At 40.5% G+C, this 13,045-nt stretch overlaps 1 protein-coding gene across 5 annotated transcripts in view; it reads left to right on the forward strand.

The window, feature by feature from the left end:
• SNAP47 (synaptosome associated protein 47) overlaps positions 1-13,045 on the forward strand; it is a 31,483-nt gene that overhangs the window by 1,594 nt on the left and 16,844 nt on the right. For 2 of the 5 annotated variants that reach the window (XM_074901070.1, XM_074901072.1), the window contains 2 exons: positions 6,253-6,808; positions 12,242-12,726. In XM_074901070.1, coding sequence (XP_074757171.1) covers positions 6,312-6,808; positions 12,242-12,726 — 982 coding nt within the window. In that variant the 5' untranslated portion in view covers positions 6,253-6,311. Of the gene's footprint in view, positions 1-5; positions 77-390; positions 473-5,159; positions 5,379-6,252; positions 6,809-12,241; positions 12,727-13,045 lie in introns of those variants that run through there. The other 3 variants (XM_074901073.1, XM_074901069.1, XM_074901071.1) reach the window with 3 other exon arrangements.

Here is a 13,045-nt window from a genome sequence, read left to right on the forward strand (position 1 = left end):
TGTAGCATCATTTGGAGAACTGTAGACTTAGAAACCTGGTGGAACTGCATCTTAAGCCTTCAGTTAAAAAAGAGGGGTGAGTCACTTGATGGGCCTTATGAGCATTTTTATTATGACGATTGTTGGGCTCACAGGAGCGTTAAACTCATCATTTGCCAGATGGTAGCTTTGGGAATAAACCACCAAAGATAGAAACCTTATGGAAACTTCAACCATGAAGGAGGAGAAAAAGTAAACAAACGCCAACACATTTAGAAACGTGCAGAAATGTTCTGCAGATAATTACCGAGGGCAGATGAGAAGAATCTGTGACTGTTTTGGAGGCTCTGAGGCAGACGTGTTGCAAAGGGACGCTGTTCTGCTTGTGAGCTGACAGCACCTTCTCCCAGTTTGTGTAGCATCTCCTCGCGCCTGGCATAATTAGTAATGCTTACATTTCATTGAATGATCTCAAAGCGTTTCACAAGAGAAGGTGAGTCACCTCCTTTTTATAGAAGCAGCCACTGAGTTATGCGTTAGCTAAAGAATTTATACAATGTTGTGGTGAAGCTGCTGGAAATAAAATTCCATATCTCTTTGCTCCTAATCCTAGTTCTTGCTCTGTTCTTGTTCTGCTGCGTGTAGCTGTGTATAGGACAGCACTTGGTTTGGGGGGGGCAGATGTGTCAAAATTACAAACTTTGCTAAAAAAAAGAGGTGATTTACAGGATGTGGATAACGTCTTGATGTTGGTGAGCTCAGATTGGGAGAGACTGCATGTGTCATCTGGTCTGTAAACAAGTGTGTAGGCAAACATGTATTTCTTTTTAAAAATATGAAGAAATTTATTGTGAAATCATTTAGATGTCTCTTCCACTGCATACAGGGAAGTGGTTTAAGGACTGTAACCCTGTCAGGTTTATAAACTTATTCTTGTTTGTATTTACAGGTAATTTAAAGCCACTTGGTGTGGGTTTTTTTGTTGTTGTTGGTTTTGGGTTGGTTTGTTTGTTGGTTTTTTTTAGTCCTTTCCATGGTATTCTAAAGGATTTAGATCTGTTTGGTGTGGGTTGTTTTGGTTGATTTGTTTTTGTTTTTTTTTTTTTTTTGGGGGGGGGGTATTTTGTTGTTCTTTACTGGGTGGGAGTACTGAAATAGTCTGTTTTATTGCGGGTGAGGCTTTTTTCAGTGTATTTTACAAAACTATGAATATTCCATGTCTTGTGATATAAGGAATTTCTAGTCATGTTTTAGGAGGATTAGAATGGTGAGTGATGTAATGCTGAACTTCAGGTGCTGGGGTCAAAATAAAGTGATGAGAGGAAGAGGGAGAGGGACCCTGAATTTTGAGTAATAGTTCCTTATAGCTGTGTAATAGTTCCTTACAGCTGTGTAAGTGGCAGAAGGCCTCTATCTCAGCGTTTCTGAAATGGGATTGTCAAACTTTAGGAAATATGGGGGAAAAAATCTTTTCATTTTGAAGGACACTAGCTGAGCTATTTCGTCTTTAGCAGTGAGTTCATTGTTTACATCAGAGATGAAGTTGGTGTATTTAACATTGCTTTTCATTGCACAGCTCAAGTATGATGAGGCTTCTTCCATGTAGTTGCTGAACAAGCTGGTAAGAGAGAAGCAGAGGCAAAATTCTGGTTTTTTTATAGAAAGCAAAGTGCTGCCAGTAGATGAGACTGAGAGGAGAATGGAGTTACAAAAGTAATAGGATGATGATGGTTTTTAGCTGCTCAGAAACCACAATCACAGGTTAATGCCTGACATTACACGACAGTGCATGACTGTCATAGGTAAAGTACATATTTAATGTCTTTTTCCAGTTAATTTCAAAGAGTTGTGACCATGTCTTTTTTTTTTTAATTTAATGTTGGTAAAATTTCTCATCTGTTTTAATTGAACTCTTTGAAGTCTTGTGTTAAATTATAGTATGCTGTTGTATGTTCATAAATAGTATCTATGTTCTACACCATTGGTGCTTGTTTTAATTGTTGAGTAAAATCAGTCTTGGTTGTCCTTAAGTACATCTGTATTTCTGCAAGGTTTAAATTTCTTCTCTGAGAGAGAGAGAGAGGAAAGAAAAAGAAAAAAGTCATACAGACCTGATGCTAATGGGGGAAAATATGCTGGAACAATGAATGGATTTAATTACCAGATAGATTATTTCTTGGAAATTCTGGCCTCAGGCACAGAAAGGAGCTGACTATCAGGCAAAGCCTTTAAGCTCTCAGGTGAGTCAAAAGTCATAAGACCCAAGGCATGTACACATATATATACACAGGTCAAGTGACTGCTTCATTTCTTCTCCTGGACCGAGAGGACTTGTTTTACTCTTAGATTCAGGGTTAAATATACATTCTCAAGTATTTATATATTTTCCTTTTGGTAAGGGGCATAGTGGGATTTTTGTTTTAGCTTCAGGGTTTTTTACCTGTTCTTTTGGACTTTGAAGAGAAAGAAATAACTCAGAGGGGGGGAAAAAAAATTCTACCTACGGATGGACAGTTCTGTAAAAGCAGCAGCCTGCAAAAAGCTGCCTGAGAGTTCTGCATCTACAGATAGAGGTAAGGAGCTTGAGAGATGGTTTAGGAAGATCTTTTTTTATGGCATGGTCGTGAGACTGCATCAGACGTTAATATTTTCACAACCTTAATGGTACAGAGCAGGGTAAAGGGAAAATGCTGTCTTCATGGGGAGCTACTGGTGGTTGGAGAGAGTTTGAGGAGCTCTTAGTGTGTGAAAATGGGCTCTGGCTGAGGTTTTACAAAAGTTTTAAGAGTCATTTCTTTGTTTGCAGTTTCTCCTTGCCTCCCTGGTAGAACTGGGAGGCAAGGAGTGTGCCTGGGTGAAGGTAGCTGTTGCTGTTAGCAGGGTCTAGGAGTTGTTTTTCAGATGACATTATGTTTTGTAGTGCCTGTCCCAGCAGTGAGTGTTGAGAAACCTGCATTTGGTTCCAGGTTTCCCTTGTGATCCTCTGCAAGGCGTATAATCTTTCGGTGTCTTGGTTTCATCATTATTTATATACATCATTCAGCAAACAAAATCTCAGGGCAACAGCTTCTTGTGAGCAGCATGCGGATATTTATGAGATTTTTAGAAACTAGTCTAGTGTAAGTGGCAAAGACTTGCACAGGGTGGGGGAAGGGGGTGGAAACTAATTTATATGGGCTGGGATCTGCTGCTTTCCTGGATGTGACGTGCTGTTTTGATCAATTGGGAGGATGCTGCTTTTTTTTTTTTTTTTTTTTTTTTTTTTTCTCCTTGGGTCTGATGTGAGCTTTTTCAGTAAATTTAGTTTGCCTCTGCAGTATATTTAGGCTGCTAGGAGCTTGAGGGCGTGACACAAGATGTTTATTTTTGCTTATCACCTGTTGGCTATTGTATTTACTTCATATCTTGGCAGTGTCAAACAGTTAAACTTAATTTGGATTTGTAGTTTGTAAATCCAGATTAATAAAGCTGTAACATGATTGAGTTTCAACTATCATTGATTCAGCACTAGTGTAATTTATGTTGCTTAAACTGACACAGTTGTTAGAAATAGGAACAAAAAGTACACTGTTATTAGCACACAACTGCGTATCCATATTAGAAACATTTTCCACTTCAAGTATCCTGTAAAAACCCCTGTTCTGCTTCTAGCTTTTGTGGAATCCCACTGCTGACACTTTCTCTGCAGTCACATTTAACTGGTTGATAAAAAGTATTTTCTTTTCCTCGTTTCTTTGTGTATAGCAGAAAGAACATACTCTTTAAGTAGAAATTATAATAATTGGCTACTTGCAAAGCTCAGTCAGGCTGGAAAAAATTTTCTCTCCATCAGGTATGTCTGATTTAAACTCACTGTATTAGAGGAACTGCCTTCTTTTTTTAGATGCAGGAACTGAGGCCAGAGCTTTTAGATTTTTCTCTAGATTTTGAAATTATGTAGCAAACAATTGAGAGAGAAACAATATTTCCTAGAACTTGTCATTGTTTTGTTGATTATAGCTACTAATTTAAATCAGATTTCTGTGGGCTTTCCCCCCATCTCTTTGGCCCATAGTACAGTGCAGTTATTTCTCTAAGAGTGTGGTTTTATTAGGCTGAAACAGATTGAAAATTTTCATGTTAAACTCCAGCTGCTTTGTAGATTTACAGCTTTTTTTTTTTTTCCATTTGCATTACTAAAATTCATAAGGCCATGGTAATAAGGTATGAAACCCAAAGCGAAGATTTTTGTGGAATATGACATGCCATGAGTAGTCCTTATATAAGTAATACTGGAGTTTTGAATATATTTAATAAAAGACATCACTGGAACTGGCGTCAGAGTTGGAGCACTCTATTGAAAGGATTTTAATGATGCAGCATCCTGAAAGCACTAGGAGATCTTCAGGAATTCACGCCAGTGCTACCTGAAAAAGGTCGATTAGCTTTTTTATTTGCAGTGGGATTCTTAGACTTTTCCTTAAGGGCAACAGATCATACAGAAGTCAAAAGGTGTAATTCGCATCAGTGTTAACCTAACTGGGGATTTTGCGACGGAGATGTAACTTCTCATTTATTGCTCTATACAAGTAGCAGGACACCCTGAGATAATGTTATTTTACTAAGCTGTAAATTGTGCTGTGATACATCAAAGGCTTTGAGAAGATAATGGATATGCGAGTAATTAAATCACCATTACACAATGGGTGTTGACAAAGTAGTTGTGGAAGGTAATTGGGCTTCAGTGTTCATGCTGACAACTGTAGTATTATAAAGGAGATGTTACAGGAAACAATCTGACCCTTGGGTACAAGAAGCCTCTTTGGAAGTGTGGAGAGATGCCATTCCAGATATTTTTCATTTAATTTACTGTTCCAGATTTGAGGTTGTTTTGTTGTAAACAAGCCAGGCCTCAGGCATATGACAGCTCTTTGTTTTCTTGATGGGATTCCAGATACCTGTGAGCAAGTCCTATAGGATTAACATGTCATAATAGCATCACAGGCTCCTGGGAAAACATGGGCTGTCACAGAGGTGCTATGAAGTCACCGTTGCCCTGAACATTGTGTCCCTTCATGCTGAGTGACCAGAGTCAGTTCTCCTGGCTCTCTTAAACCAGCCTCTGCCAGCTCTGCGGCAGCATGCTCTGCTATCATGTGTGTGGAGTTGCTCAGCATACCAGGCTAGCAGCATACCACTATGGCACCTTTTTCATCTTAATTTCCACTTGGGTCAGTTAAGGTTTTCCCAGCAGTGCTGCTAGGTTTTTTCCAGTTCTTCCCAAACTCCTATTTCCAGACATTTTTGATAGTAACTGAGCAACAATGAATATTCCGTGGAACAAATGCTACAGATTTGGTGGGCTTATTTTGGCTGTGGTGGTCTACCAGAAGTTCTAATATCCACTTGAGTTTTATAAGGTGGGTATTTTTGTAAATCTCTCCTGAGACCAAGAGTGATGGTTTGATATAGTGATGATTTCTGAAGAATATTTATCCAATTGTGGCTGGGTGTTTCTGCTCTTTAATGATTGTGAGTTCTGGTCAATGGTGGCTGTAGTTTCACCTGCACTGTAGAATACATTGGATAGATATTCTGGGTGTGTTCTTAACATACCTGGATGTTGAGGTATCGGAGTGGAAGGGGAAGGACCAGTTATTTGTTGTGATTGTTGCAGATACATGTAGGTGAGCTTGCATTTTGGTATATTCTGTATTTTCTTCAGTACCTGTTGGTCTATGGGAAGCTGCGCCTGATGATGAGGTTTGGGAATGGAAAAATTTTCATATGATCACTTTTCAGTGAAAAGGGTATGTGAAAGCCTCAGAAAAGTTACTAATAGATTTTCATGATTCTGTTTTGGGTAGGTTTCCCTCCACCCAAAAATTTGAGCATATGCGTGTGAACGTATGGACTAACTGAGTTACAAAGCACCTCCCCTGTCCAAAACTGCACAGCAGTTATTAAATACCAGGGCATTAATGCAATAGTCATTTGAAGCTTGTGCTGTTGTAAATCGCGTGCTGAAACCTAACAGTACTGCCTCCCCTTTTTATAACAGGAGGGACAATAATATTGACAGTCCTGTTCGGAAAGGGTGAGCTTTTCTGAAGGGAATATTTGGATGGTTAGAAATGCTTTCCCAATTTTGTAACCCATCTGCAGCTATTTCCAAATCTATCTTGGGTATGCACCTGAAAGGTTACAGTGAAAGTACTGGAAGCCCACTGTGGATGGGATTAATTATTTGAGCGTGTTTTAATGTCAGCTTTTGTATGTTCTCTTTCGTTCTAGTTTCTTCTTCTGGCTTTGAGGGCATTGCTTTTGAAGAAGAGGATCTGAACGGCGAGCTGATGAACGAAGACATACGTATCCATAGCTGGCCTTGTTCTTACTACTTGGACACCAGAAAACAATGGGTCGCTGGCAGACTCTCGCTGACTCCTGTTGCAATCAAATTTACAGCTGACAAGACTGGGGAGCTTCTGGTCGACTTTCATCTTTCTAGTGTTAGTGAGATCAAGAAGGAATCTTCAAATTTAATCTTCAGCTCCCTTACCATCTTAGAGAATAACACCAAGCACTGGTTCAGTTCTCTGCAACCCAATAGAAATGTGGTATTCAACATCCTTGAGCACTTCTGGAGGGAGCAGTTGCTGTCAAGCCAAGCTGCAGGAGCAGAAGCAGCAGCTTTGCAGTCAACAAAGGGAAAAGAACTGACGGGATTATTGACTGGATCACAGAAACGACTGGAGGACACAGCAAAAGTGCTGCATTACCAGGGTGAGCAGTTTGATAACATCATGAGAGGACTCAACAAGATCGAAGGGGATATGGATGTAGCAGACAGGTACGGTACTGTAGCATCCTCGGAGCTAAGCACTGCTTGTGGGATTGTATCGTGATACCTGAAATTTGTGGGACATCTCCACAAAGGACTTTAGGAGACTAAACTGTTGACTTTCACTGAAAGTTTATGGTCCTCTGTCCTCTGTGGATGTAGTTCTTGTTATAAGATGCTTCTGTATTTCTGTCCTCCCTTCTCTATGACACTTTTTCACCCTGGTGAAGTTGTCTGTGTATATATACCTGTCCTCTGTCCTTCACATAACTTTGCAAGTCCATGTGAGTTTCAACCACAACTGGCAGAAATGACAGAGATCTCCAAAATATTAACAACCTGTAAGTTTTGAGAGAATAGGCAACTAGTTAGGGGAAAGAGATGCAAATTAATGTCCCCACTGAAGGACAAGGTATGACATTCACATTTTTCGTAGATGTCCTAGAATATGCATAAATGACAGATACTGAAGTTGGGTTTGGTTATTTTGGCCGTTCTTGGACCAGCCTGTTTTGCTGTTCCACAGCAAACACAACCACAGTTCTGCTTTTCTGGTTCTTTCCAAAGGAAATGTTGAGTATGGCAGGTGGGCTGCTGACTTGGAGACAGTTTCTTAGAGTTATCAGGAGAGAGCGCCAATTAATCTTTAGTTCAAGTAGATTGTACTCCTTTCTTTGTGCGTCAAAGTCAGCTCTTGAGGCTGCTTTTTGCATACAAAGTGTGTGTAGTTGAGGGTTTTATCTTTGCCCTTTACATCACAAGAAATTACTTCCCAGCTACGCACAGCAGTGAGGATTGGGTCTGTGGTGTGGATGTAGTCAGGGAAATGGCTGTAGAAACAGCACCCCTTTATTTGTGCTATAAAACGGCACTGCTTTTAACCTTCCATGGAATACTCGCTGCCTTTAGGTCTAGGTGGAATAAATACATTTTGAAGAAAATACGAGCAGTGTTGATCAACATGGAACTGCTGAGCTTTGTCTGCAAAGTGTGGTGGTGCAAGAACTTGAGAGACAGTACTAGACTATTTGTGGTAATCTCAGTCAGGCACTTTAGCCACTGTATTAAAAAAAAAAAAAATAGCCACCAAGTACTGCTTTTAGACAACTGAAATAGATTTGGAGCACATTTGAGATGTTGCTTAAGTTTAGCTGTTGCAGAACTCAATGTGAATAGTAAATGATTGGTGTCTCAATCAGAATGTTATGACTTTCAATTTAATGATTAATATTCAAAGTGAATTCCTGTATGCTATTTTATATGCTGCAGGTTGGATTCGATAGCAGTCCAAAATAGACAGTAAGGTTAAGATTAATACTGTAATGTTTGAAGATACATAGCCATGAGTGTCTTTGTAGAAGCTCTGACACCTTCATGAAGAAACAACACAATAAAGTTCAAACTAGTTGTTTTTGGAAGAAGCATCTGTTTTTCGATGGATACCATGTCTAAAAGAAAGTGTTGATTTCACAGTGATTCTGTTGATATTCTCCATACCCTTTAATGAAAAGCCAAGATAACTGAAAACTTCAGCAATAGCTTTTAAAGTTCTGTAGCAATAAACAATGAGTAGGAAAATAAATACCTGCTCATTGTTTTTGGAAGAGAGTTTTGTTTTGGGTTAAGATGTACTGGGAGGTATTATTTGTCCTCATGAATCTGAAGAACTAGATGCTTTGATTTAAAAATATAAAAATCAAGGAAGGCATTGACCAAATGTTAGCTGAGATTCTGTTTTATCTACAGCATGAAGAGTTTGGCCAGCTTGCTCGCAGACTAAAATGAAGCCCAGAAGCCATTAGTGAAGCTGTGTTTTAATTGCACTGTGTTTTTTGAGGAGTTCTAACGCTTAGTTTTCTATCATGGTTTGTGTGTGTGCGTGTTTTTTCTGATAAAGGTGCTTCCCTGCCAAATTCTCTTAAACTGATGACATCTTTCTTCAGGTCCCTAACCAATGTAGGAAATGAGGAAAACCGTGATTGAAAGTTACTGGTTAGGTAATTCAGACTGTTAAAGGCCCTTTGACTCTTGCTTTCTTTAGAAACTTGGTGAGATGTAACTACATGGATAATATCATGCAGGACTATTTGGTATGTGTAACAGATTTTGTGCTGAAGGAAACATTGGTAACAATCTGTTGTGTCTGCTAGCTCAAGGTTATATGAGCAAAACCAGTTTGATGGTGGTGTTTTTCATAAAAAGAACCAGGCCCCTTTATCTACTTTCATATGTTTAAAACTTTGGTTAACTTTATTTTGCCTGCATGTGTGGGGTTTTTTTGATTATTAATTCTGTTCTTGTGTACGCCTGGGTATGTACAGCTGCTTTCGGTGGGCTTGCATGCAGATAAGCAGAGCTGAGTCTGACATGCTAGCAGATGTTCAAAGACCAAAAATAAACAGAAAGCCAGATTCACTGATTCCTTTCTAATATATTACTATTAGAGGACAAGGTACTCTGGTTGCAAATTTTCATTTGTATACAAGGACTGGTTATAGAGTTTGTTGATACAGAGGGTTGACTCCTCTGTGGAAGGCCAGGGAAGTTGGCTGGAGCCTTTGTTAGGGCTGTGCAGCAGCAAAATCTTGACTGTAAATCAGACATTGCTCAACCAGGATGTCAATCCCTGGGGAAAGAGGGGAGGAGATGGGTGAAGGGATAAAGAGATAAAAATTAAGGCTCAAAGCTATCCAGAATAAGTTACTACAGTGTAAATGGAGGTTAAGACTTGTCACATTGCAGCTGCTTTTCAGTAAGTGAACATACATGCTTTTCTCACGGTGAATCTGATGAAGTGAACCCATACTGCGGTAGGAATTTAATGACACTTTTCACAGGTTAAGACACAGACATAACCTGTTCTTATCCTAAAGTACCTTCTTGTAACTCTTTCATACCCCAAGAGGACGGAAGACGTGCTTTGCGTTCTGTAGAAATGAGATCAGGTCATTTGCTTCTGTTTAGTTACTGCAGGTAGGTTAGAACATGGCTTTTAATTTGGAAGATGGTGTGTGCTAGCAGAGCCTAGGGCTTTTTCAGTCATTCTCTGTGTTGAACTTAAGTTGAACCTCATAGTTTTAGAATTCAACCTAAATCTATGATACTGTGCCATTTCAAATTCTGTTATTGTAGAACTTTGTTACATCTCCTTTGGTCTGTCTTTCCCCCCCCCCCCCCCCTTTTTTTTTTTTAAGGAGTGTTGCAGCATTTTCAGAGGGCAGTGACTTGCTCCAGACCCATTACTCATGTTGCATGCTATCTACATAAATATCTGTTCATGCTTTAGTTGGGAGTAGATTCTTGGAACAATTCATTCTTCCTCCACTATCCATGAATTCAGTGGTTGACTCTCAGTATGACTTTTTCTGCTTTTCCTAGCAGATGAATTTCTTTAAGTAGGTCTGTTTTGAAGCCAGTGCAGAACTTTGATGGCTAGTAAACAAAGCGTGTTCAGTTAGAGCTTCCTCTTTCAGATTAGACTTTGTCTGCAGCCAAATTAAACAGGATTTTAAAATTGCAGAGTTTTCTGTATACACACACTGATTCTCTCATGGAAAATAAATCATTACAAAAAGTATCTTGAGAGCAGCACTGCTGTGATGCATATTTTATTAGGCAGTACCTTTCTAGAGTAAATTTAAAAGCAAATTAAATCAAGCTGGCTCTCCAAAATGGCAATGAAACAGTAGTACTTTGTATTTTGGTCTGATAAGGCTTACATCTCTAGGATTTAAGTCAGTAAATAGTCTTTTGTAGCATCAGTAAGATGAGTATTTCGCTAAAGATTTTATTTCATGTCATCTGGCTTCATTAGAAGCATCTACTACAACTACCATGACAGTGACACATGCCTTATCACTAGATAGCCTTTAAGGTATTTATGGGGTGGGGGGCACATAATTCTGATCTGGGTTGAACTTCCTTAGAGCTTTCTTTTTGTTTGGTTTAAACTCTTCACTCCTATTAGTTGACAATCCATGTGTGCCTCTGGCGATGGCTTCCGTAACTGAGGGATGGGCTGAGAAATCTCCATTTAAAACATCCTGATCAGACTAGTTGCCTGCAGGATGGTTTGGTTTGTGGGATGCTTCCAGTCAGCTCACTGCTGTTTCCAGTGGGGACTGGGTAGGGTAGTTTGAGCAGTGGATGTGTCCCAGAGGGTTGATTTGCCTCTTCCTGTGTCTGCCTGCAACTGGAGACAAGCCATTTCAGTTCAGATGCGAGGTGGGTACCGGAGCCTGCTGGTGGGGGGCAGAGGTGGCTGGTTGCACAGTGGAACAGAGCAGGGGCATATGAAATTACTGTTGGCTGTATAGGGAGATGTAACTGGCCCCAAAATTTCTTTCCAGCCACTGAGGCTGAGTCATCCTGAAAAACAGGATTGTCTGCTGGCAGGATGCGTTTGGATGACAGGCAGAGGATGAGAGGAGAGCAGAAGAAACGGAGGGTCATAGGTGCTGACTGTGGCTCTGCCTCTAACTCCTGGCTAGACTTGGAGGTGTTAACAGATAGGCAGCACAGCACAGGGAGAATCAAACCAAAACTACCACCTTCCCTCTCTCACATTTTTTGGTGAAAAGAGTAGTGGTGAGGCTTAGACCCAAAGAGATCTGTGATCATGCTCCTTTCTTGGGAGAGGATGTCAGAAAAGGGGAATGGGCTATGCTGATAGAAAATACAACAGAAGGATTGTGTCCTCTATATCATTGATTCTTCCTAACAGCATGTTCCATCTTTCTTGCCTGTAGCTGATAAACTCAGGTGCCCGCTTAGGTGCATCTTCTTGCTTAGAAATAAAGGGGTTGACTGCCTGTGTTATTTCTGGCTATATAGTGGTCTTCACTGGGACCAGTTGCTTAGTTCCTCCATCAAGTGAGTCCAGTTACCTTTAAGCTAATGCACCAGTTTCCCAGCAAGGAGGCCTGTCTCCTTCAGGAGCTACGCTAGCATTGATGGTGAGGCAGATGCTGGATGCCAGTGGGCAGTCTCTGCTGGACTTTTCAAGCCTCAGCCTTGCACTCTTTAACTGGCAGTGGGAATTTGGGAGTGGGGGCGAAGTAAAAGGTGGCGTCAGACTATGGGGCTGAGGTACGAAAGAATAGACAAATGCAGTGGTGGTGATGGCCAGGTGTGGAAACACTGAGGTAAAAGGCAGTGTTAACTGAAGAACAGATGGGTGTAAATTGGCCTGAATAAATCCAGTTGGATTTCTTGCATCAGAACAGTGAGATTCTGGGACCGCTTTCCAACATGTTAGCAAATGAAGAAAAGCTGGTTTTTAAACCTGATGAATCCTAGTAAGCTGTGAATAGATTTGATGAATGAAATAAGAAGGCTGGATTCAGTATTAAGAAATCTTTGCAGTAATTTGCTTTGAGCTGGTGGGGTAGCATGACCCTTCTACTGGCTTTCACTCTTCTAACACTCTCTTTTCTCCCCTAGGTTGTTGACTGAGCTTGAATCTCCTTCTTGGTGGCCATTTAGCAGCAAGCTCTGGAAAGTGCCATTGGAAACCAAGCCAAAGGAAACCGCCACAGTTTCCGATTCGAAGAACCAGGAAGGAATCATAATTAGAATTCCAGTTATTATCACCCACAGAACAGACTCAAATGTCAAGCCAGGAAAACTCACACTTTTCGCTTCTGGCCTGGAAATCAGTGACTGCAATTCTCAGGTCATTCACCGGTTTGAATCAAAGGATGTAGATGATATCAGAGTTCATACGCCATATGAAATCAGTGTCCGTCAGAGATTTATTGGGAAGCCCGACACCTCTTACCGGCTCTTGTCAGCAAAGATGCCAGAAGCAATCCCCATCTTGGAGATGCAGTTTAGCAAGAAGATACAGTTTTTAGAAGATGCGCTAGGATTTGTTGGTGCCAGGAAATCTCCTCAGGTGGATTTGGGAACCTCCATTTGGCAAGCAGGTATGTGACAGACAAAGCAATCCATCTGTAAGCAGTAGCAATAAGCATCAGAAGTTTTCAGACTCAGAATAGTGTACAATATTTACAAGGCAAATCCTCTCCCCCCTGCCCAAACAGTGAGACCATGCTGGTCATAAAAGGCAAGCAATAACTGCCAGGTGACTTTAGGACCCTCTTGCCAAGAGAGAGGGGGTGGAGATGACAGAAACGTGTGGCTCTTCTTTTAATTTAGTTGGATTTACTTTCTCCCAACTACATTAGCAAAACCTGTGACTGTAGATGCTGAAGCTGAGTGTCCCTCAGGAGCCTGACAGCTGGA

The sequence above is a fragment of the Athene noctua genome, chromosome 2 (genome assembly GCF_965140245.1).
Source record: "Athene noctua chromosome 2, bAthNoc1.hap1.1, whole genome shotgun sequence".
Lineage (NCBI taxonomy): Eukaryota > Metazoa > Chordata > Aves > Strigiformes > Strigidae > Athene > Athene noctua.